This window comes from Epinephelus lanceolatus, chromosome 12 (assembly GCF_041903045.1).
Source record: "Epinephelus lanceolatus isolate andai-2023 chromosome 12, ASM4190304v1, whole genome shotgun sequence".
NCBI classification, from domain to species: Eukaryota; Metazoa; Chordata; class Actinopteri; order Perciformes; family Serranidae; genus Epinephelus; species Epinephelus lanceolatus.
This window is the reverse complement of record NC_135745.1, coordinates 41960862-41982410: the sequence shown is the minus strand read 5'-3', so window position 1 is coordinate 41982410 and position 21549 is coordinate 41960862. Positions and strand designations below refer to the sequence as shown.

General features: G+C 42.1%; 1 protein-coding gene across 1 annotated transcript in view; it reads left to right on the top strand.

The window, feature by feature from the left end:
• LOC117271999 (tomoregulin-1) overlaps window positions 1-11521 on the top strand; it is a 123889-nt gene extending 112368 nt beyond the window's left edge. The window contains exons 8-10 of the mRNA XM_033650637.2: window positions 4684-4807; window positions 7435-7596; window positions 11069-11521. Of these exons, the coding sequence (XP_033506528.2) occupies window positions 4684-4807; window positions 7435-7596; window positions 11069-11153 (371 nt within the window). The 3' untranslated portion in view covers window positions 11154-11521. The remainder of the gene's footprint in view (window positions 1-4683; window positions 4808-7434; window positions 7597-11068) is intronic.
• Window positions 11522-21549: the final 10028 nt, after the last annotated feature.

Here is a 21549-nt window from a genome sequence, read left to right as displayed (position 1 = left end):
CAATTTACCAAATAATCCCACCTCACTCACTCACCTTCCTCCAAATGAGCTACTTTTTATTTCTGTTTGTATAGAAGTAGGACATGATGTCATACAGCTCAGGGTAGCCACAGACAGACATGATGAGCTTCTCCTCCATTTTTCCGATGAATGAACTTCGGCCGGTACGTCCTCTGCGTCATGCATTCCCAGAGCATCTCAATGCTGATCAGCTGTCACAGCGCAAATCAGTCACTTAAGTTCAGATTTTTTTTAACTCTCACGAATGAGTGTGCGACGCAAAATCATGCTACTTGCTTGATTCATGCGGCTTAGTTCGTGGCATTTGCTTCGCGTTTTTTTTTTTTTTTTACAACTAAAATTAATTCCTACACAATTACAAACCTGCATTTCTCCAGCAGAGGTTTTTTCTTTTCTTTTTTTCTTTTTCTTTTTTTACAATTTTAAAGGATGACTTCCAAGCATGCACTCACTGTTCATCATTTGAAAAGCTCAAAATCCACACCATAAATAACTAACGTGAGCCAACTAGGATTTGTCCCCAGGTTCATTGTAAACTCTGACTTATCCATGTGACTGTTGAGAAGCAGAAACATAACTTGTTTCTTCATGTGCAACATGTTAGTCTGGAGGTTTAAACTGGTGTCCTCTCACAGAGTTGGTGATTCAAACTAAACTTTCATCTCTGTCAGAGAAAACTGATCTGAGTTCAGACTGTTTACTTACAGCACAGCTACACTCACAGATAACTGAGCCTCCTACCTGCCTGTCAAACACCATCAACCCACAAACCTTCTCCAGTCCGGACTGAGTGGAGTCCTGCGGGGTGAAGCTGTGAAGGCTGCGAGTGGAGCTAACTGCTAACAGCCACCGCTGCAACTAACAAACTCCACAGATCCATTCAGCAGCTCCACCATCCACAGTCAGACACACACGGCTGATTATTTACTGCTGAATTACAGCTCACAACTCGCACCAACCCAAACATCCTGGTGCAGACTATTTACTGGAGTTTACCAGCCTGTTTCATACAGCTCATATGGCATTAGAAAATAATTGCAAGCGCAACCACTCTCAGCTTCTCAGTTAAAAACTTTTTTCTGATAAGTTTCATAAAATAATTTTTCATTGTGCTCTCACTGCGAATGCAAAACCTAAATTAGCATTTTCTTCATATATCACCATTCTAAAAGAGACGTCTGTAAAACTAACAGGACGACTCAAAGTGCAGACAGTTATTACTTTTGCATTATGAATTTTGAATCCACAAAGGTTTTATATCTGCTGAACTTTACCAGAGCTGAGAAAAAACCTGGAATCTGGAGTTTGGCATCCAGTTCTTACAGAAGGCTGCATTCACAGAAACAACCCTTAAAGAAAAGGAACTGAGGGTAGAAAGAGACAGGTGCAGTGAGGACAGAGTAAAATCTGATTAGATGCTGATATTCTGCTCATTAACCATAACACAAACTCCAGTAAATAAAAATAATGAACTGCCAAAATCTCTCCACAGTTTGGCTGGAGGACAGCTTACAAAAAGCCCCAACAAGCTCGCTGCTTGTGAATCATTAAAATGTTGTTTGAAAACCCTGATTGGCCTTTAATTTGTCTTTTTGAGCCCAAAAACAAGAACAAAAATACCAAACAAACCATGCGGAGGAGATGCTGCTGGATTTTCACTCATCATTCGCTGCTCAGTGATCATTTCTGTGTCACATTATAATCATCGAAAAAGGAAAAAAAAAACCAGCTAAATATGGGCTCTCAAGCAAATTATGGTCATTAATGTTTTCTCCTCTGTGAGCTGCTCTCAGGGAGGTTTGTAGGAAAGTGCTGGAAAGATTCCCAGGATGTTGAAATGACACATTTGTTGAGTCTGTAATTACAGCATCACTAATGCAGCCGTAAAGGTATCATGTTAGTGATTATCCTCTTTGTGCTGTAAGTAATAGACGATAAGTTAATGCTGTGCTTCCCATAACAGCAGCTGGAATAATCCTCAGTGAACACATGAAAACCTCACGACTACAGTTTGATGATTTGCTCCTCGTTACTGGAATTAAAAGATCCTGCAGGTTGGAAAAAGAGTGCAAATCCTGAGTTTATGAAACCCATGAAACCGGGCTTCGTAATCTCTAGTATTTCTGACAATTTGACAATTTAAAAGGTTTGATTAAACAGCACTTCTTGGATTTTTTTTAAGGCTTGTAAATCTCCCAAATGTCCTGTTAGTTCTGTAGTCGTAAAGTGCCAAGCAGTGAACTTTAAACTCCCACACACGCAGTTTGTTATCAAAGGCTTTCTTCGCGTTGATATGAATTTGGTACATTGCATATCAGTCATTTTAATGAGCAGTGCAGATTGCTTTGTAGGCTGTTTCTTTATTACTGCACTGAATTACAGGGAAGAGACAGCTGTGTATGATTGAAGAATCCCTTAATGAGCAAAGCGTTTGTGTTTTATGATTTATCCGCTCAACACAGCAGAGCGGCCGACAGAAGGACTGAGTTCATCTCTGTTTTTGTTTTTTGTTTGTTTCTTTTTAACAGAATCACTTGATTATTCGTGCAAATTTCTTATCATAATGATGACATCACATACCTGCTATTTAATGATTTAGAGCAATATTCTTATTAAGATTAAGAATTCAGATAATCCCAGTTTACTCTCTTGCTCTCGCTCATAGACAACACCTAAAGACTAGGAATGAACAGGTCCACCATTATCTGTGTCTGTATCTGTTCAACCAAGTAGATTATCTGTATCCCAGAGTGGGCGGGGTTTGAACCACGAGTGGGTGAAACAGGACATGAAATGAGGATACGGATACTGACACATTTACTCGGATGCTACCCGTACACATAGGTACATTGTCTGTATCTGTACCGGATACTTGTTTCATCCGAGTACTTGGCTCAGCCCGACAAGACCATCCTGATTCTGGCCTACCTGTGCACATTAAAATGCTAAAATGCTGGTATTGTACATTTCTGCAAACCACATTACATTTGTGTTATTATTTCAGTCAGGAGAGACTGGTTCTGAGAGAAAAGAATTTATTACTATTTATTCACAAGTGCACACAAGTATGAGAAATGTGAAAAGACCCCATTGTGATGTCATATATTCCAGGAGGGCGGTAGAGATGTGGTAGATTAGAGTTTAGATGCTGGTGGTGGTTAAGGGTGGTGATGACATGAGATGAAGAGGGAGCTGAGGATCTGGATGTGAGGAGGAGTGGGCTTTGATGAGCTCGTCACTGGAGGGGAACGGTGTCTGTGTGTGTGTGTTCCATGTTTTTCTCCTCACTGACTTGGTCAATCCATGTGAAATTTGGCACAGTGGTAGAGGGTCATGGGAGGATGCCAATGAAGCAATATTACATCAATTGGCCAAAGGGGGGCGCTATAGCAACCCATTGAAATGTCAAACTTTGAATGGGCATATCTCATGCCCCGTATGTCATAGAGACATGAAACTTTGCACAGAGATGCCTCTCCTCATGAGGAACACATTTGCCTCAAGAACCCATAACTTCCGCTTATATAGATTTTCCGCCATTTTGAATTTTTTGAAAAACACTTCAAATGGATCTCTTCCTAGGAAGTTTGAGCGATCTGCATGAAACTGGGTGAACATAATCTAGGGACCAATATCTAAAGTTCCCTCTTGGCAAAAGTTGGAAAACTTACTAAAACTGAGCTTCTATAAGGCAATGAATATTGCGGAGGGCGTGGCTCATCACATAAAGGTGTATAACATCTCAAGGGTTTCACCCATCACCACGCAACTTTGTAGGCATATGACCACACATAATCTGAGGGGACCCCTCCATTATTGACCCCATCAAACAAAATGGGGGCGCTAGAGAGCTCATTTCTTATCTAGGCCTAACCGCCATATGGATTTTTACTAAACTTGGTAGATATGTAGAACAGGACGCCTCAAGGTGACTGGAGAAATTTAACTCTAATTGGCAACTGGGTGGCGCTATAACAACAGAAAAATGCTTCAAAATGGCTAAAATCCGACCGATCGCTGTGGCTCCCCCTGTGGACCAATGTTGGTGTTGTTTTCTAATGTTTGGTATGACTAAGTCATGGTATGGTATGCTGTACATAATCACGGAAACTGTCAGTGAGTCATTCTGTCTGTCCCACGTTTTTCTACTCACTGACGTGGTCAATCTATGTGAAACTGCACATAGGCATTGAGGATTGGCATAGGTAGAAGGTGACAAAGCTACCAATGGTTATGGACTAGTTATATTATAATTACTTACACCTATGTACAGTACATTTTGGGTACCTGTTTTTCAGTTAGTACCTCCATCATTGCTGCACATATATATATATTTGCATAATTTATTGATATAGTTTGTATTTAATGTTTTCTAATGTATTAAAAGTGTGTTTTAAAGTGTATTTATGTCACTTAAACAGTTCCTTTTCTGTTCTCTTGTGCTGCTGCTGTAATCTGTGATCTTTTTTATCTCTTCTTTTTTGTGGACGTATTTAGCTGTTTTATTGGACTATTTCAGTGACTACAAATGGAGGCTGTTAAATTTAGATAAGACCAGCTGAAACCGCCATCCAACACTCACCTGTACAGCAGCTGATCCTCCAGTATCTGCAGTGGGTTCATCAGCTGATCGTCCTCTCATGTTGTGTTTTTGTTGTTCAGAAACCACCGGTCTGGACCACGGTGACGGTTTCTACGCAGGGATGCCGATCCCCTGTGCTGACAGCTACGCCGGCTTCTGTGTTCACGGGAAATGTGAGATCAAATACAACATGGCAACCTGCAGGTCTGTGACTGCCCGAACTATAACTGCTCATAATAACAGAGCTACTACACTTGTGTGTTTTGTGCTGGAATCATTCTGTATTACCATCAGAGTACTCCCCCATCATCTACCAGTACCTATAGACCCTTTTAGGCCTAACATCACAATGATGTCGGTGAATTATCTGGAGGCAAAACCTGCCTCTCCCCCACAGGGCTGTAGGCTCCATAGGAGTGTTAAAATGTGTTTGTCTTGTTGTGTTATTGGGAGCCAGAATAGAAGGAGTCATGGCTCAAAACCAGCCGCCACTGCCCGTCAACAAAAACAAAGACAACTATGGTTAAATGTGATAAGACCAAAGGACTGGACGGAGGCCATCATCAAAAATGCTCACATGTGCAGCGCACACTTCATATCAGGTTAGGGAAAAAGTATTTCCTGTTGTAGGGATGAATAAGGTTATGTGTATTAAGGGTTATCATGTCCACCTCATCAGAAACTGGGGAGGGATTAAGAGGAAGATTGGATTTCTCTGCAACGCTAACTTTTTAGCACATTAGCTAACGTTAGCTTCCATAGCAAAACAAACAAGTGTGGTCCTCCTTTGTAAGATTGGCTTCCTGTGACATCATCCATCCACTGAGTGAGAGCATACGGGTCGGCCAGTCTGGTCCCGTTGGTCAGTGTTTACTTATTCCAGTAACACTGGCGGTCCCGGAGAGTGAGTGACCTGACATGGTGCGTTGGTAAATTCAGTCTGACGCTCTACACTAAAATGAGAGCCCTGTTGGTGGAAGAAACGGAGCTCTGGATAACCCAACGCTACATTCAGACAGCGCTCCCAATTTATCAACGCTCCAGTTTGCGCTCCCACACTCACAGTGAGTGTTTCTGAACGCACCACTCACATCATCTTCCTCCATCGTCTAAAACAAGACAACACAACTTGTTAGCTAGCGCTAGCTAATGTCTGTGGAGAACTGTTTTGCCTCCAGCTAAGCCCCGCCCACCAAAAAACGTCATGTTCACTAACAGTAAAAGGGTCTATACTCCTGCTGCTATTACTGGTCCGACAGTTACACTCACCTGTAGATTTGAAATTAAAAAATGTCATCACTGATATGAAGATGTTGTTTTTGTCAGTTGTTTTGTACCAGTATAAATCCTACTGGTACAACAAGTTGTATGAGGTTAATTTTTCTGTCACTCAGTCTGAATGAACATAAAAAAACTTGCACAGAATGAATCAGACCAGGTAAATAACTCTTCTCAGTAATTTGTCCATGACACATATTCAAAGTGTTCACATACTGAGTATCAACCTGTTCCACTGCTCTGCAAATTCTGTCACCCTTTCTGGGTCTGTGGAAAAAAGATCCTTGTCATTGACAGTGACCTGTAGTTTCGCAGGGTTTGCATACCAAACCTCACTCCGGTTTATCCTTCAGCAGCTCTCTTGCTCTTTTAAACATGGCACAGCTTTTCACAACTGCTGGGGGGTCATTCAGGAATATCAGCATCCTCTGTCCGTTAAAAGTTACCTGCTGGATCATGGGCACTTTCTGTCGTATTACTTCCAGCTGGTGAGTGTACAGCATTTTGAGAATGAAAGGGTGAGGAGGTTTCGGAGCGCTCTGTGACATCTGTTCCTCCAGAGACAGCGCATCTTTTAGACGTTAAGCAACAAAGTCTTTGGGTTTTTTAACCATTTCATCCCCCACCGTGACATACAGAATTTGCAGGCTTTGCTCCCTGATGTGTCCCCTCGAGATCGAAGAGCTGCTCTGCCACTGTTTTTACGCTCCGCTTGTTGATTGTATCAGCAGTAGAAGACCCACTGTGCTCCAAGTCTACTAGCTTGTTAGCATGCTCCTTCACGGTAGTTTTTACAGCAGAGATGGCGGTGTCAGTTTCGCATTTGAGAGCTGACAGTTTATCCCCTGACTGTGGTTGAAAGTTGGTCAATTTTTGAGTCAATTTTGGCTCCAATCTCAGTCTGAAGTGAGCGTATTTCAGTCTGGAGCGAAGCAGCAGCCTTTAGCACCGTGTTGTTTCCCAGGTCTTTGAATCTCCAGCTGGATCTGCACCCTCAGGACAGGCCAGGCGGCCAGGCGGTGTGACATGGTCTTAAATCACCGTGTTATTAGATGGTGGAGTAACATTAACATTAATGTTGGCCAGAGTATTTTGTTTCAGATAAGTTTTATAAGATTTGACTGAGAGCAATGTGACTCGTGTCTTACTCAGACATGGATCAACCAGAAGTCCAAATCCTGTTGATTTTCAACATCAAATTGACAAATTTATGGTTATGTTTCAGTGATATGTGCTGTTATTACATCATGTCTGCTTGGCAGGTGTTCTAGCCTTGTTTTTCAGTCCATGTCATGTCAGTGACAGAAAGTCCTCAGTTTTAATCAGTAGAGCTGTCTACACCACAGACATGTTGTCAACTGGTGCTTCACACATGTAACTGTGACCTGAAGCGTCTTTTTCAACTCAGTTTTCTTCAGTTTTGCAGAAATAATTGCCAAAACTCAGATGACCTACACTCAGTACCGTCCCTGAACACATCCTTTGTGGACCAATGCTGACATGCTGCTATGTGTGTGTGTGTGTGTGTGTGTGTGTGTGTGTGTGTGTGTCAGGTGTGACACAGGCTACAAAGGTCCTCAGTGTGACGAGCCTCAGGACTTCAACATCCTCTACGTCGTCCCCAGTGGACAGAAGCTCCACTACGTCCTCATCGCCGCCATCATCGGCGCCGTGCAGATCGCCATCATCGTCGCCGTGGTGATGTGCATCACAAGGTGAGGCGGCATCCACTTAACTCCAGAGCCCCTAAAAGAACTTAATTCCAGTTAGCACATGAGAGCAAGGGAATTTGCCCTTAATTTCTAAATTAATTTAAAATGTCAGCGAGGTCTATTAAGGATAAGTTTAATGGCTTTTGTTTTTCATTAGGTGCAACTTGATCATTTAAGGGATTTTTATTCAGTATACAGATATTTCATATATTTTACCCAAAAGTGAGATAAATGAATGGGTTGTAATATATTTAAAGGACTTTAAATAATGGGTTTTTGCATGGTAATGTACAATTAACCCTCAACGTGTACCTCAAAATACCTTAAGGGGTTAATGCCCCTTGATTAGAAGGGGTTTGACATTAAAAAGAAAAGGCCCTTTTAAGGAATTATGGGATGGTTTTCTTGTTTTTTTGATCAATTTTAGTTTTTACCCTTAAAAAAGCACTTAAGTGGTGCTGAAAACCCATTAAAATATATAACTTTTCATTAATGTATCCATCTTTTTAAATCCTATCAGAATACTTTAATTGCATTTTTATAAATAGTTGATGAATGTTTTTTATTTAATATTGCCGAAGTGCACACACTGCATCATGTTCACATTCCCACTGTATTTATGTGGAATTTTGCTTTAAAATAAAAGAACAAAATTAAACCATATACAATAAAATATATATACTTTTATATATTACAAAAGAAATTTATGAAAATCTCAGGTTCACAGTACAGAAACAGGAGAGTCAGAAGAATTTTAATCCCTTTGAGTTGACAGGGGCACATGAGGAAGATGGTGATGAAGTAGTTTTAATCCGCAGTGTTAGAGTACTCTAAATACATAATAAGACCGTATAAGGCTCAGTGATAATCCCCTACTGCATAATGTGCACAGAAAGGTGTGAACTAAAACACATGTACAACAGAATCTAAAAATAATCTGTGTGTACCTGATGGATTAAGAGATTATAGAAGAGATTATTATTCAGTTTGTATTTCTGGGTTGTAGAGACACATCTCCAGGTGTCTTGTTACCTGCTGAATGTTGTTTGTCTCACCTGGACAAACTAAAGACACACACAGCTCAGACAAACAGCTGTGAACCTGTTGGCAGTGAACGCAGCCTCGTTGTTCCTCCATCACACGTGAAGCGGAGGTGTGATGTCTGTCAGGTTTCTGCAGAGGAAGGACGACGGCAGCGGTGGAGGTTTAAAGCTGAGGAGAATTAAACAGGATTTGACTTGGCCTCGTTTCTCCAAGGCAGCAGACTGACTTTCCTGCTTCACTCTGAGGAGAAAATCAAATCTAAGTCTTTCTTTGTATTGCGGAGGATTTTTTAGGCAGCAGTTTGATAGTAAAACAAGCTTCTCGTTTCATTAACATGTTCAAAATAAATCTCTTGGTAAATGTGGACGCTCTAACTCCAGTTACATGTGACAACCAGGCCGTACTGGGGGAAGTACTCAGATCCATTACTTCAGTTAAATAAGGGCTGCCTCCTAATCGTCCACCAAATGGAAAGATCATTATTTGGCAAGATTTCATTGGTCGCCTAGTCGCAGAAAAAAAGACAAGCAAACATGAAGTTCTCTTGGGAGCTGCGCCTTGTCAGAATAAATCCAAACCTATATGACTGGACCATGTGGGACTTTACTTTGAAAGGACAGACACAGGAAGTGTCCACGCTCAGCAGTCAGACAGGAGTCAGGTTAATCTCCAGGGCTGGTACCTGCGGTTATTCCACAGGCTAGTTAATAACATGTCGGGCAGGAAATCCAAAGTGTGGGATCATTTTGAGAAGGTGAAGGACGAACCCAAGGTGATATGTAAACTCATCTTCATTGGTCGACTACAAACATGACGTATCATGTGAAACATGGAAGTAGCTACATGCCCATTAGCCCACAGCGTCATTAACAGGCGGCTCGCTCAGTGTGTGACGTGCACTGCACCGGTGACAGTCGAGCCACAGGCATTACGTTTTAAGTTTGTTCGTCCGTCTGTCCTACCATCCTACTGTCCTACCGCACATCCCATTCCTGAAACGTCCACTTTGACTCAACAATGAACTGATTTGGTTTCGGTGGTCAAAGGTCAAGGTCACAATGACCTTGCATCTGTCATATTTTTGTGAACACGATATCTCAAGAACATCTCCAGGGAATTTCTTTAAAACCTCTTGCACTCCACCCCATTTTGTAGCAAAAACACCTAAAATGACATACCCAAATCAAAATGACTATAGCTTCTGAACCGCTCTGACTACATGCATGCATGAGGTCTTGCCAGAAAGAAAACTCTCTGAAGTTTCTTGTGAAAGTGTCAGAAACACTCTAGGTGATACAGAGACAGAGTAATGAGCCTCTTAAGTCAGTAGAAAAATGAAGATTTTGCTAAAATAAAATAAAAAATGTTTTTCAGGATGAATAACTGTCTGTGGCTTCATCTGAGCAGGTAAATGACACTGTGGGGCTGTAGGCACACTATCAATGAACACTTGTTTCAAATTTGAAGAAGACTGCTCAAAGTATGACCATTCTACAGTGTTTTTACCATGAAAAGATCCAGGCGAAGCTCCAAATGACAAGTCGGTCACTCTGCTTCAAAACAGTACTGTCAGTGATCAAACAACACTCAGCCAGCTTCAAACATTGTACCTTATTGAAATCAGGTGTGATTATGATAGCTGATGTTGTTTATGACACAGAAACACCATAAAATATCACCAAATAAAGCCATATGAAACATGAAAGTTATGATCCCACTTTCTAGATGGTATATCTCAGCCAAAAATAGTGGTAGGAGTGAGACTCTTACCTTTTATAAACCAGCTAAGTCCCCACTAACAGCTCCACATAAGATCACGAGTAAGCCTTTAACTTTTCCTGCCAAAAAACAGCATGACATGACTTGTCACCACTCATGACAATTTTGGACTTTGTGTGTTTAGGCTGCTCTGGTGCGAAATACATAATAAATAAAAGAAATACAATGTTATTTTTGAAAAGTCGAGAGCTTCCTGAATCTGTCAATACCAAACATCACATGGTTTGATGAGGTAGTGCACCTGGGAGATACCATTTAACAGAGGAGGGGGGAGCGAGGACGTCAGCGTCCTGGTGGAGTTAGAGAGGTTAAATTTGGCACCAATGTCCACTTGGACTCAACAATAAACTGACTGGATTTCGGTGGGGGGTGCGTTTGAGGCATCCTTGTTTTCAGAGACATGGATGTAAACTGTAACTGCGGCTTGACCCATGGGTTCGCAGGGGCATACAACTGCAATGCAGTTATTCCAGTTTGTAAAGGTAAACAGACCAAATAGACACCACGGAAACACTTTTAGGACTTTGAGATTTTGAGAAAGCACTGACAGTTAACTGTTGCCAGTAAAACCTCTTGAAATGTCAAAACGTCTGTCTTTAGTCTCACTGTCACATGAATACATTTCTCTCTCTCTCTCTCTGTCTCTTTTTAGGAAATGTCCGAAAAACAACAGGGGTCGCCGGCAAAAACAAAACCTCGGACACTTTTCCTCGGACACTAACTCCAGGATGGTATAGCCGTGTTTGTCTGGGTTCTTTTTGATAAGTTTTTTCTTACAGTGTGGGGAAAACCATTTTTTAACGGTTGATGTGAGGTATCCATTTTTTTTCTCCTGGGAAACCATTTAAAAAAGAAGAATATTTATTTAAGGGGCCTTATTTCCCTCCTTTTTTTTCTTTTCTTTTTTTTTTTTTTTGCTTTTGGATGGAAAGTCTTTCTTTGCCGCAAGACCAAGTACAAGGAGCCGAATCGTCAAAACCCGCTGTCACTTTACATCGTTAACATGTCCGCTGTCTTAATTACTTTAAATGTTAAAGGTTTTGTTGAATACTTTATGAATACTGTACCTTTGGTAAACTGGCTAACAGAGTGATGTCTGCCCCTCTGGAATGTGCTATTTATTGAAAAAGATGATTTCTACGCCCCTCTCTGTTTTACGTCTTACGACTAATGTGCAGCTGATCACCAAATGCAGTTTGTTTTTGTGTTTTGTAGGAGGTGAGCGGGGGCCAGCCAGTGATATAGATATGTTTACACTTATTCTTTGGTATGTAAAGACTTCACTGTGGTCAAACAAGCTAATAATTTATTATTATCATTATAATTATTATTATTATTTTCTTCAAAGTAGTTTTTACTCAAGGTTTTTATGTTAACTTTTATTTCAAACGTTGGTTTCTAAATTCTAGTTCCTGTATATTCGCATGACTTGTGAAAACTGTGTACTGTGGTGTAGTTTTAACTTTTTAAAAGAAAAGCCGACGGCCCCGACGCCTCCTCCATCTCAGAGCCGCAGAGATCCGATGGAGATTGGAATCCAAAAAGTCGGACTGATGAACGGAGGACACTGAGGGGGGAAGGTATAAGTCGCTGTTGAAGAAAGGAATGTGTAATGTTTTGGGAAACCGCACCAGAAAATAACATAAAAGAACTCTTGTGTCGACGGCTGGAAACTTCGGAGTACATTCTTCTAATTACCACTTTTGCTTTGTTGAGGAACAGATTCATGTTGATTTTCACCCTCAGAGGAATGTTTTTGCGTCTTCGTCCGAAAAGCTGAGGATTGTAAAAGGAAGTGCGTCGGCTGTTTTGGGGTTTGAAGGACCGACTGCAACTCTAAATGATATTTTTTATGTAACTGGAGAAAGTCTCGGTTGCTGAGTGGGCTGTAATCGAGGCTTTTCTTTGAATGTGAGAGAATATTTGTGTCCTTTTTTTGTCTGTTTTAGTTTTGCATTTGCTCCTCAGCGAGACATTCCAAGCACAGAGGATCCCGTACAGAAAAAAACGCTATAATAATCCTGCAGGAAACACTTTACAGTAAAATTGTATCTCTTAAAGACAACGTTTCCCTCCGCTGTGAACATGTGATCAGATGCAGGTCCTACAGATGTCAGTGGTGTGCAGCTAACTCACCATCATTAAAGTCTCCTAGGGTATTATTGTTAAGTGAAAACCGTGCAGACAGAAAATACAGTCAACAACGATCCTGACAGTATGCCGACAGGAACTTTATATCCAGTGAATGACGATGCCTTTTCTGTGTTGTTCCCTTGTGTCCATGAGTTCTTTGTAACACAACCTGTTGTTATATTATTTATGTCATTTTTGTGTGTTTTTTATCAAAGTCCCGACATTTCTTTACAAACCAACTTGTCTTGTTCTTGAGCTGTAAACTCCACCTCCGTCCCACCTCTGAACTCTCAAAAGTGAAACCTTTCTTTGCTTCAGATCGGCTCTGTCACTCCTTTTAATGGTGAATTTAAATTAAAATACAATCGTAATATCAATCAATCACAAACTAAACCTTCTCCTCATGGCGTCCAGTGATAGCAGCTGGTTTTATCTGAACTAGTCTTTTGAGTTTCTAAAACAGCAATGTATGTTTTGATGCTCAGTATTCAGGAGGTTGGAGAAATCAACAGTCAACAGTGTTTAGTGTCTGGATGCAAAAGCTGACTTGTATTTTTTAGTATTCAAACCTCAGTCACTTGTTCACGTCATATTGGATATTCTCTGAATACAAGCTTCTGATAATCCGTTTGTGTCAAGGCATTCACAGAAATCTTTTTCAGGCTTTAAAATCGATGGTTATCATTGTCGTAAGGAAACTAAATTGACTTGTGAAAAGTGACAAATATCTGCTGTCATCTGTTTAAAGCTGACTTGTTCCAACAGTGTGAGCACGCCAAGATTTTACTTAAAAAAAATGTTGTGTCTCCTGATGCGATGAAAGGCGATTAACTATGCATTGACTCTACTGCCATTTACTCCGCTTTGCAACTTTATAGTTATAGAATGATTACAACTGAAACTGAAACTGCGAGAAGAGACTAAGGGCCCTTTCACACCTTCCTCTTTTGGTCTGGACGTTCAGACTTTTCTGTTTCGTCCGAACCAAAATTACAGGTGTGAAACCTCCCCAGATCAAACAGCTAAACTGTAGTCAGATGAAGTAGTCAGTCTGAATCTGGATCAAGCTGAAACTTTGTTCAGTTCTGGTGTGAAAACATTTTGTGGATGGTTGGGACATTCGGACCAATTACAGGAAGTACTTGCAGGCTGTCGTCAGAACCGCAGTGGATCATAGATGAAAACCAAATGTTTAACAGACATTTGGTCTCTTTTACAAAAAAAAAAATCATAAAAATTCCAACCTTTTCTTATTATTTTCCAATCAGATGAGAGAGAGAGGATACGAGAGGATAGATGAGCCCATCTGCAGAGCAGTCAGTCAAGTATTGGGAGAACCATCTCACATAAGGGCATGACGATAGAAAGTAGGCGGCAGGCGATGACAACAGGACACAGGTATGCCTTACAAAGTTCTTTAGAGCGCTCGCATCATTACAATGAGAAACCAAAATTAACCAGATCAAATGTTTACAATGCAAATGCAAGAACCTTGGCTCGGACTTAAAGGTGTGAAAATGCCTTGAGAAGAAGAGACTTTAAGCTACAGTTGGTTACTAAATTAATTTGGGGATAATGAATCAGAAAAGCTGCCCAGTCAAGTATAAAGGCCAGTTCACACCAGCATTATTAAAGTTAAAGTCTGGACCAAAATCAGTTACCTTGATGGCGTTGTCAGGATAATTAGGAAGTGGCTGCAGTTACGCCAAAGTCACACTGTTGATCAATCGCAAACAATATTAGCAGTATGGACCTTTATGGTAACAGAGACCTGACGCGTCCAAATGGAGGACGCTGTTATATTAGCTGTGAAGCACGTCCTCGCATCAGCTGACAACTGTTGCTGTTGTTTAAACCCGGGCTGAGGGACCGTCTCTGTGAGCCTCTGTCCTGCTCTCTCTGCCCAGTTAGCATGAGCTAACACAGCAGCAACACCGAGCCGTTAAACCGTCCCAACAATCTCGCCCTGACACTGAAACAGCTCAACTGTGTCATTTAAGCTGTATTAACAGGTTCAATGACAGTTGCTAACAGTTAGCCCTGTCACTGTGTGTGTGACGCTGTCCCAAGCGCAGAGCTCCGGTCCCGTAGCAGTAGTTCCATGTTAAACCAAGAGGATGAGAGAGCAGGGCAACAAGGGGCTGAGCAGATCAATACGCTGCACACAGCTCTACAATGACATGAGATTTTATCTGCTTTAAATACTCAGTGATTGGACAAAATTGCAAGGTCACACAGAATTCATGGGAATTTCCGTTACGTGTTGTGATCACAGCCTGGAGGGGCTGCTTATTGTTCACTGGTGCCAGGTTTTGATCTGATCAGGAACTAGAAATCTAGTTTACCTGGTTGCCAGACTCATGAATAATACCCCTTGAATTGGCCCAAGCATACTTGTCCACACATGCAACCACTGGACAAAAATGATCTGCTACGTGGAGCTAATTCTCAGCCAGAGTCTGCAGTAACAAAAAGTGGCACATCTTGCAGTGATATATGGGCCTGCCTGCTCACATCAGGTCCTCTGGGTCCAAAAGTGCTCCAACACTAAGCCTTGATTGGTCGACTCAGCTGGCTACCTGAATGTTACGCATGAGCTGCGATATATTTGGGGAATATCAAAATAAGGTTGGCTAGCATGCTAACTAACTTCAAACTCACATGTGCAAACTATATTCTAGGATTCAAAGCATTAAGCTAACATTATCTAACATCAGTTAGGTTGCAAAAAAATCAATAAGAAAGATAAGTTAAAGTTTAATCTCCAGAGAACAATTAGCATTCACAGTGAATCAGTGTTAATAATTCGATAATCATTTATATTTTCTTATGCATGGTCAGTGTGTCCTTTACCTCATCCGATTCAGTAGGGAGGGATGGCCCAGTCGTGATTACAGATTTCGGCGTGGAAGTGAAACTCCGAGGTCCAAAATGTCAGTTGACGGCAGGTTTTTCTTCCCTGTGTGTTTACCATTTTTATTTTCTGTCACAGGATTTTTCTTTTCTGTAACGTCTACAGGTCGTAGGTCAGCCCCCCACCCCCCCAGCCCCCCACCCTCCACCCCCTCCGCCGAGCAACGTGTTTCTACTTGTTGTCGACCATTGCAGCCGTGACTTCTCTAAATGTGACTAGAATGTGTTTGACATGTTAATATTCTGCATGTAGACTTTGAGAGGCTATTTTTGGTCTCTGCCAAAATAAAAAAGGAAATGTTTTTTTTAATGTACACCGGGGTGCCGATGTGTCATTTGAGTGAAATGTTCCCTTTTTTATCTCCTTAAACTGTGAGGTTTGTGTTTGTCTGTTTCTTCTCCTGACACTGCTCTCATCTTACGGCCTACTCCACTTCCTGTGAAGGGTTACTGATGATTTGTTCACTGTGTGTGTGTGTGTGTGTGTGTGTGTGTGTGTGTGTGTGTGTGTGTACACAAACATATATTACTTATGTTGTGGGGACATGAATCCCACAGTTACATTGTGGGGACTCACCATCCTGCACTTATAGAGACACAAAGTCATGTCCATAGCCTTTGTTTAGCCACCTTATGTAGCTAAGTGCTATCTTTAATGTAGCATTCTTTTATTTTGCCTTTCTAATAAAGACCTTTTTACTGTTAGTAAACAATATGACCTTTTTGGTGGGCGGGGCTTAGCTGGAGGCAAAACAATTCCCCAAAGTCAGTAACAGAAGATGATGTCAGTGGTGCATTTTGAAATACTCATTCTGAGTGCCAGAGCCTCTGCACATGCGGCGTCCACTCCAGCCTCCAAGCCACATGAGCTTAAACATGGCGGCTGGTTTTTGAGCCATGACTCCTTCTGTTCTGGCTCCCAATAACACACCAAGACGACATTTTAAGACTGCGATGTAGCCTACAGCCCTGTGGGGGAGAGTCGTGTTTTGCCTCCAGTTAATAATGATATCGTGACATCGCCCTAAATAGGTCTATAACATGTTCCCCAGGTTTACTGTCCACATGTTCTTAGTATCCACAATGGACTTTTTGAGCCCTCAAAATATATATCCAAGATCCTTGTGATGGTGCATCAACTCACAATAGGTTGGATGACACCTCCGTCATTGCTTGAGAGCGTCTGTTTCACTTGCACTGGCACTATGCAGTTTCAGGGTTCGGGTAGGAACCCAGACACAATAAAGACTACAAACTTTGGCTGCTTTACGGCACACGTCATATCCCCCTCCTGTTTTTAGAGTAGTGTAGCCGAACTGAGGTGAACGAAGTTAGACGTGGTTGTCCTGGCTGAAGCGACAAAGAAAAGGAAGAAGGTGAAGGTGTTGTCCGAGGAGACAAAGAAAACGGGAGAGCGATAAAACAAGAGCTTGAACAAGGATTAATATTGGCCCGGCTTTCACACGCTGGCGAGAGCTGAAAGAGGAGGAGTGACGCCCGACTGATGGTGACCTGGCGCTGCTACTGCTGTTACCCTCTACTGAGGAGCCTCAGTGTCTGCAGGTCGGCTGCCTCAGGTACATGTTCACATAAAGTGTTAAGGCTCATTTATGCTCCCTTTACGTACAAAAATGTATACGTCCGTTCCAAACGATGTTACCGTCACTGCCCACATACTTCCATGCGTCCTTTACGTTGGCATGGATGTTAACCAATATATCCACCAGGAGGCAGCCCAGCGTCAAAAGTTTATGACAACAACAAACTCAAAAACAAACATGGCGACTGTGGAGTAGATATTGATAATGTACCTCTTGCATAAAAGACAAAAACAGAGGCAGCGTTGTGGAGGTGGTGGTTGGTGAGGCCGTTAAAGACATCGCGACTGGAGGACGGAGAATTCTTTTCTCTAGTACTGCCGATGAGAGAAATTGAATTGTTATTTCTTCTTCGTGTCTCACTAGAGCTACGTATCGGGTAGTGACAGCAACACTGCCCCCACAGTTCCTGGTGGTACTGCTCCGTTTGGCCCGTATCCTTAAGCTTTATGGAAACGTGCAGAAATACGGACGAAATGAACGCAGAGCACGGACAGAAGGCTCCGTCCGTATCCGGATCCGTATTTAATGTTGAGCATAAATGAGCCCTTAGCCTACATACAGACAGCTTTCATTTAGTTTGTCTTTAACACTTTGCTGTTATCCTCGCAAGCGTGATGTGCTTGTGTTGACCGCGATCGTAAATCATAATAGCAGAGAATGAGAGACAGTGGACAGAGCAGATTGAAATATTCCACATGCTGATCACATGTATTGATAAAGTATTGGCTTGGCTGGCAGAGGTTTTATCGCTCTTACTCACAGTAACAAGCGTAGTTGTCGTCAACTAGAGTGATCTTGAAGTTATATTCCCTTCGTCTGCACCGCGGCCTCTCTGCTGTTGTCTGACTTCACTCTGTTGTTTGTGTGTGTGTGTGTGTGTGTGTGGGCGCGCTGTGAGGAGGAGGAGGTCAGCCCTGACATGCAGAGAGCAACTCATCTCTGAGTTTCAGCCTCATCATGTATGTACAGAATGCTATAAGGCTACTTTACCTGTTCTGAAGACACGATGATGATCGCGTATTACACAGCCAGCTTCAGGAAGTTCACCGGTATCGTTGGCTTGTCAACAAATGCACGCAGAGAAAGATTTTTGCGACAGTTGTGATAGACAATACCGTTTGTGTCTGTAGGGGGACCCCGTGAGGTAAAACGCACAATCCTACATTGTGTTGCTTTAACGCGTGCACCCTGCAGAATTTAAGACAGAGAAATTTTGCTGCAAAATCAATTCATTGCAATGGAGTCAGCTTTACCAAGTAGAAACTGTTCACTGCCTCTAGCTTCTCAGATTTGAAGCTTTGGATCACTGTCAACTCGATATCTTTAGGTTTCACTAATATCTACCCCGACTTATAAAAGCTTTGGGACTGTGTGGTTTGAAAATGAGGACAGATGAGGTTGACTACGGCCTCCAGCCACGTCTTTTTTACCAGTCTCCAGATGGGTGGGGCTTTATCATTAATTGATGTTCCTATCTAATTAAAACCTGAAGCCAGAACCGGAGCAGAGGTCACCACCTCACCAAATGAAAATAAACCAACGTGTGTGTGTGTGTGTGTGTGTGTGGTACATTTCTACGAGGGGCAGGGACTCAAGCACGCCACCCCAGAGTAAATATAGAGTTATAGACTTGAGGTGGTGGGGTGGAGGGAGGACTGGGTGGGTGGGTATTCAGGGACAGGAGCAGCTGCTGGCTTCAGTCGAACACATTCAGCATTCAGTCATCTCCAAAGCCCCACACTGTACAAAACATCCATCATGATCCAACATTCATTCATTAAAAAGTCCCTGATCATGAAGTAGTGCCTCACTTACAGACAGGAAATATCAGGGGGGAGTTTTTAGTACTGAATGTTGTTGAATTCTGAATGAAATAAAAAGAGAGCGCGAGTGAATCTGCACTGAAAATTAATTCTGTTTGCCAGTTATTTAATTGAATCTGAAAAGAAAAAGACGCAGAAGCACACGAGTAGGCCTTAAGCTTGTTTTGGTTTATGAAAACATGATAGCTGCACAAGTATAAATTACATTGAATTTTAAAAAGTCTTAAATTAGGTTGCTCCGTGTTAAATCATGGTTGAGGAACTTTATTTCCTCAGCAAACCATAGATAAGTTTTCATGGGACGTGATGCTACGACAGCAGGCAGTATCTGCTAAATTCAATCCTACATGCACTAAAAAATCATACTAAACTGTAGAGTAATACAATATCAAAAACAATAGCCGCTAACTGTGGAAAAACTCGGCTATGGTCAAGGCACATTTTGTAAGCAAAATGTAAGCAGCATACCAGCTAGAGTTAGCCACAAGAGGACTAAAGCAAAATGACATGATTTGCCAATATTTGTTGCTGACTTTGGCGAACACAGATCCAGTGAAAAGTATGGCAAATAATGCAAAGAGAAAACTTATTTTGTGTTATTTGCTTATTATCAAAGTGTTGTTTTGCTGCACTTTGTTCACCTTAAAGTCTAGATCAAATGAAAAATGTCTTTTAACCTCTTAAGATCACGCCCCCGGTCATATAGAGTGTTGCAGGGATGACGGTTCTCTGTAGGCCAGCACACAAACTAACATCATCCTGGTTCCCTCGTCAAAAAGCCAGTGGGATTTTAGATTCTTGCAGAAGATAAACTTTGTGGCAAACACAAGTTTATGAGGTTTTGTTCAGCAAGATAATCTACACAATTTTTTTCATTCCACTTAATCCACTCTTTCTGTCCTGATTTCATTCATTTCCTGCTTGACCTCTAACATTACATGATGGACTGATCCACTTGAAGGGGCGGGGGAGGTGACAACAGCCAGTACCACTGCACCTGCCTAACTGTAAAGGTAGGCTATTGAAGCCAACAGCTCTTTCTTCTTTCCCCCTGACTATTTTTTCAAAAATTGCTGGTGGTGGCCATAGACTCTAAGAATAATGGACGTAGCTACTGTGATGTTATCCATTAGTTTGCGGACCCCCATTTTGAAGCCTCAAGATCAGTTTTGGCCTCCATCTTGGTTTTTTGGTGGGAAGCCAAGGACACTATTAGCAGACAGTCTATCATCAAAGCAGCCTGCCCTTAATTATGCATAACTTTGAGCCTGTGTAGAATGTAAACAGGTGAGTAACATAAAAATTCACCGCTGTAAAATTGTCATGAAGTTGGGTATTTTAACATGGGGGCCTGTGCGGATTAACTGCAGGTTTCGGCCCCTCAGTGTTGGCTTCATTTTTCAGCCCCAGAGGTTGCCCCTGGTGGTGGCCTTGTGGCCCAGAAGGTGGACTGGCCCATCTGGCATTTGCTAGAAATGCCCAATGGCCAGTCTGAGCCTGGTTATGGGCCCACTGGCTGGAATTAATTTTACAAGCATTTTACTGGCTGCATCAGCAACTACATGGAACATACGATGGGCTTCGTCTCTCTCTCTCTCTCTCTCCCAGACTGATACTGCTATGCTGTCGGTGTTCACCATCAGGTCCCCTCTGTGTTTGCTACACGCCCACTTTTTGACGATCAAATCGAATTCCTTCCAAGTCATATCCCACTCATGGAATTATATATCCCGCTTACCTATCCTGTTTCACTCAGAAATACGCCACGATACTGAAGCTCTTGAAATGCCATTTCATCTGCACTTTAAGGCTAACATATAGCCTCCTTTAAAACTGAACCATCACTGCATGGGAGGAAGTCACGAAAGCCTATCCTTTCAGAATCTAGGGGGGGGGCCGCTGTGAGTGTAGGCCTGTGTTATTTTTAACACATCCATGTGTGTATTTATGATGAGAAATATCTTTCAACACATTGTTATTAGTTGACAAAGCAAGTTCATGACTTCAGCTAAAGACCAACAATTAATCACTTCACTGAAAACATTAACATGTACTGTACACTGCTCAGAATAATCTGTCTGTGCGGGGGCTGTTCAGAAGAGTGAGTGTTAAACTCGTGCCACTTTGACGCTCCTCGCGTTATGGAATGGTCAGTCGTCTCAATAAAGAGCCTCAGATCTCAGTCACAGTCAATGTTTGGACTCTGCTGCCCAGGGGAAAGTAAAAAGAGCATTGCTGCGATGTTTAATCCCCCAAAACATTCCAGCACTGTGTAAAGAGACCAGACAACTGTGGCTTCTTTGCATTTGTCACTGCAGAGCTGCAGAATGACTCCTAAGCTGCTGTTGATGAACATGTTTCGCAGCTGCTAGCGTGAACATGTGTGCAAATAACGGAAAATTATGAATCAGTCTGCGTGGCTCCAACAAAGCAGAGCAGGACTTGGACGGGGATTTCCATCATCCTCTGCGTCTTCCCAAAATGTCAGAGTGTCGTCTTACGAAGAGTTTTTATTTTTAGGCTGGGGGGTTCGTGTGAGCTTTGCCGCTCCTCTCCTGGCCCATATCCCAACGAGGGCTGATTTCAGGTTCCCTTTGGATCCTGAAGCCTTTTTTAAAAGGGGTAGGTGGAGTTTGTCCTCTCTCCTGTCCCCAGACCTGAGT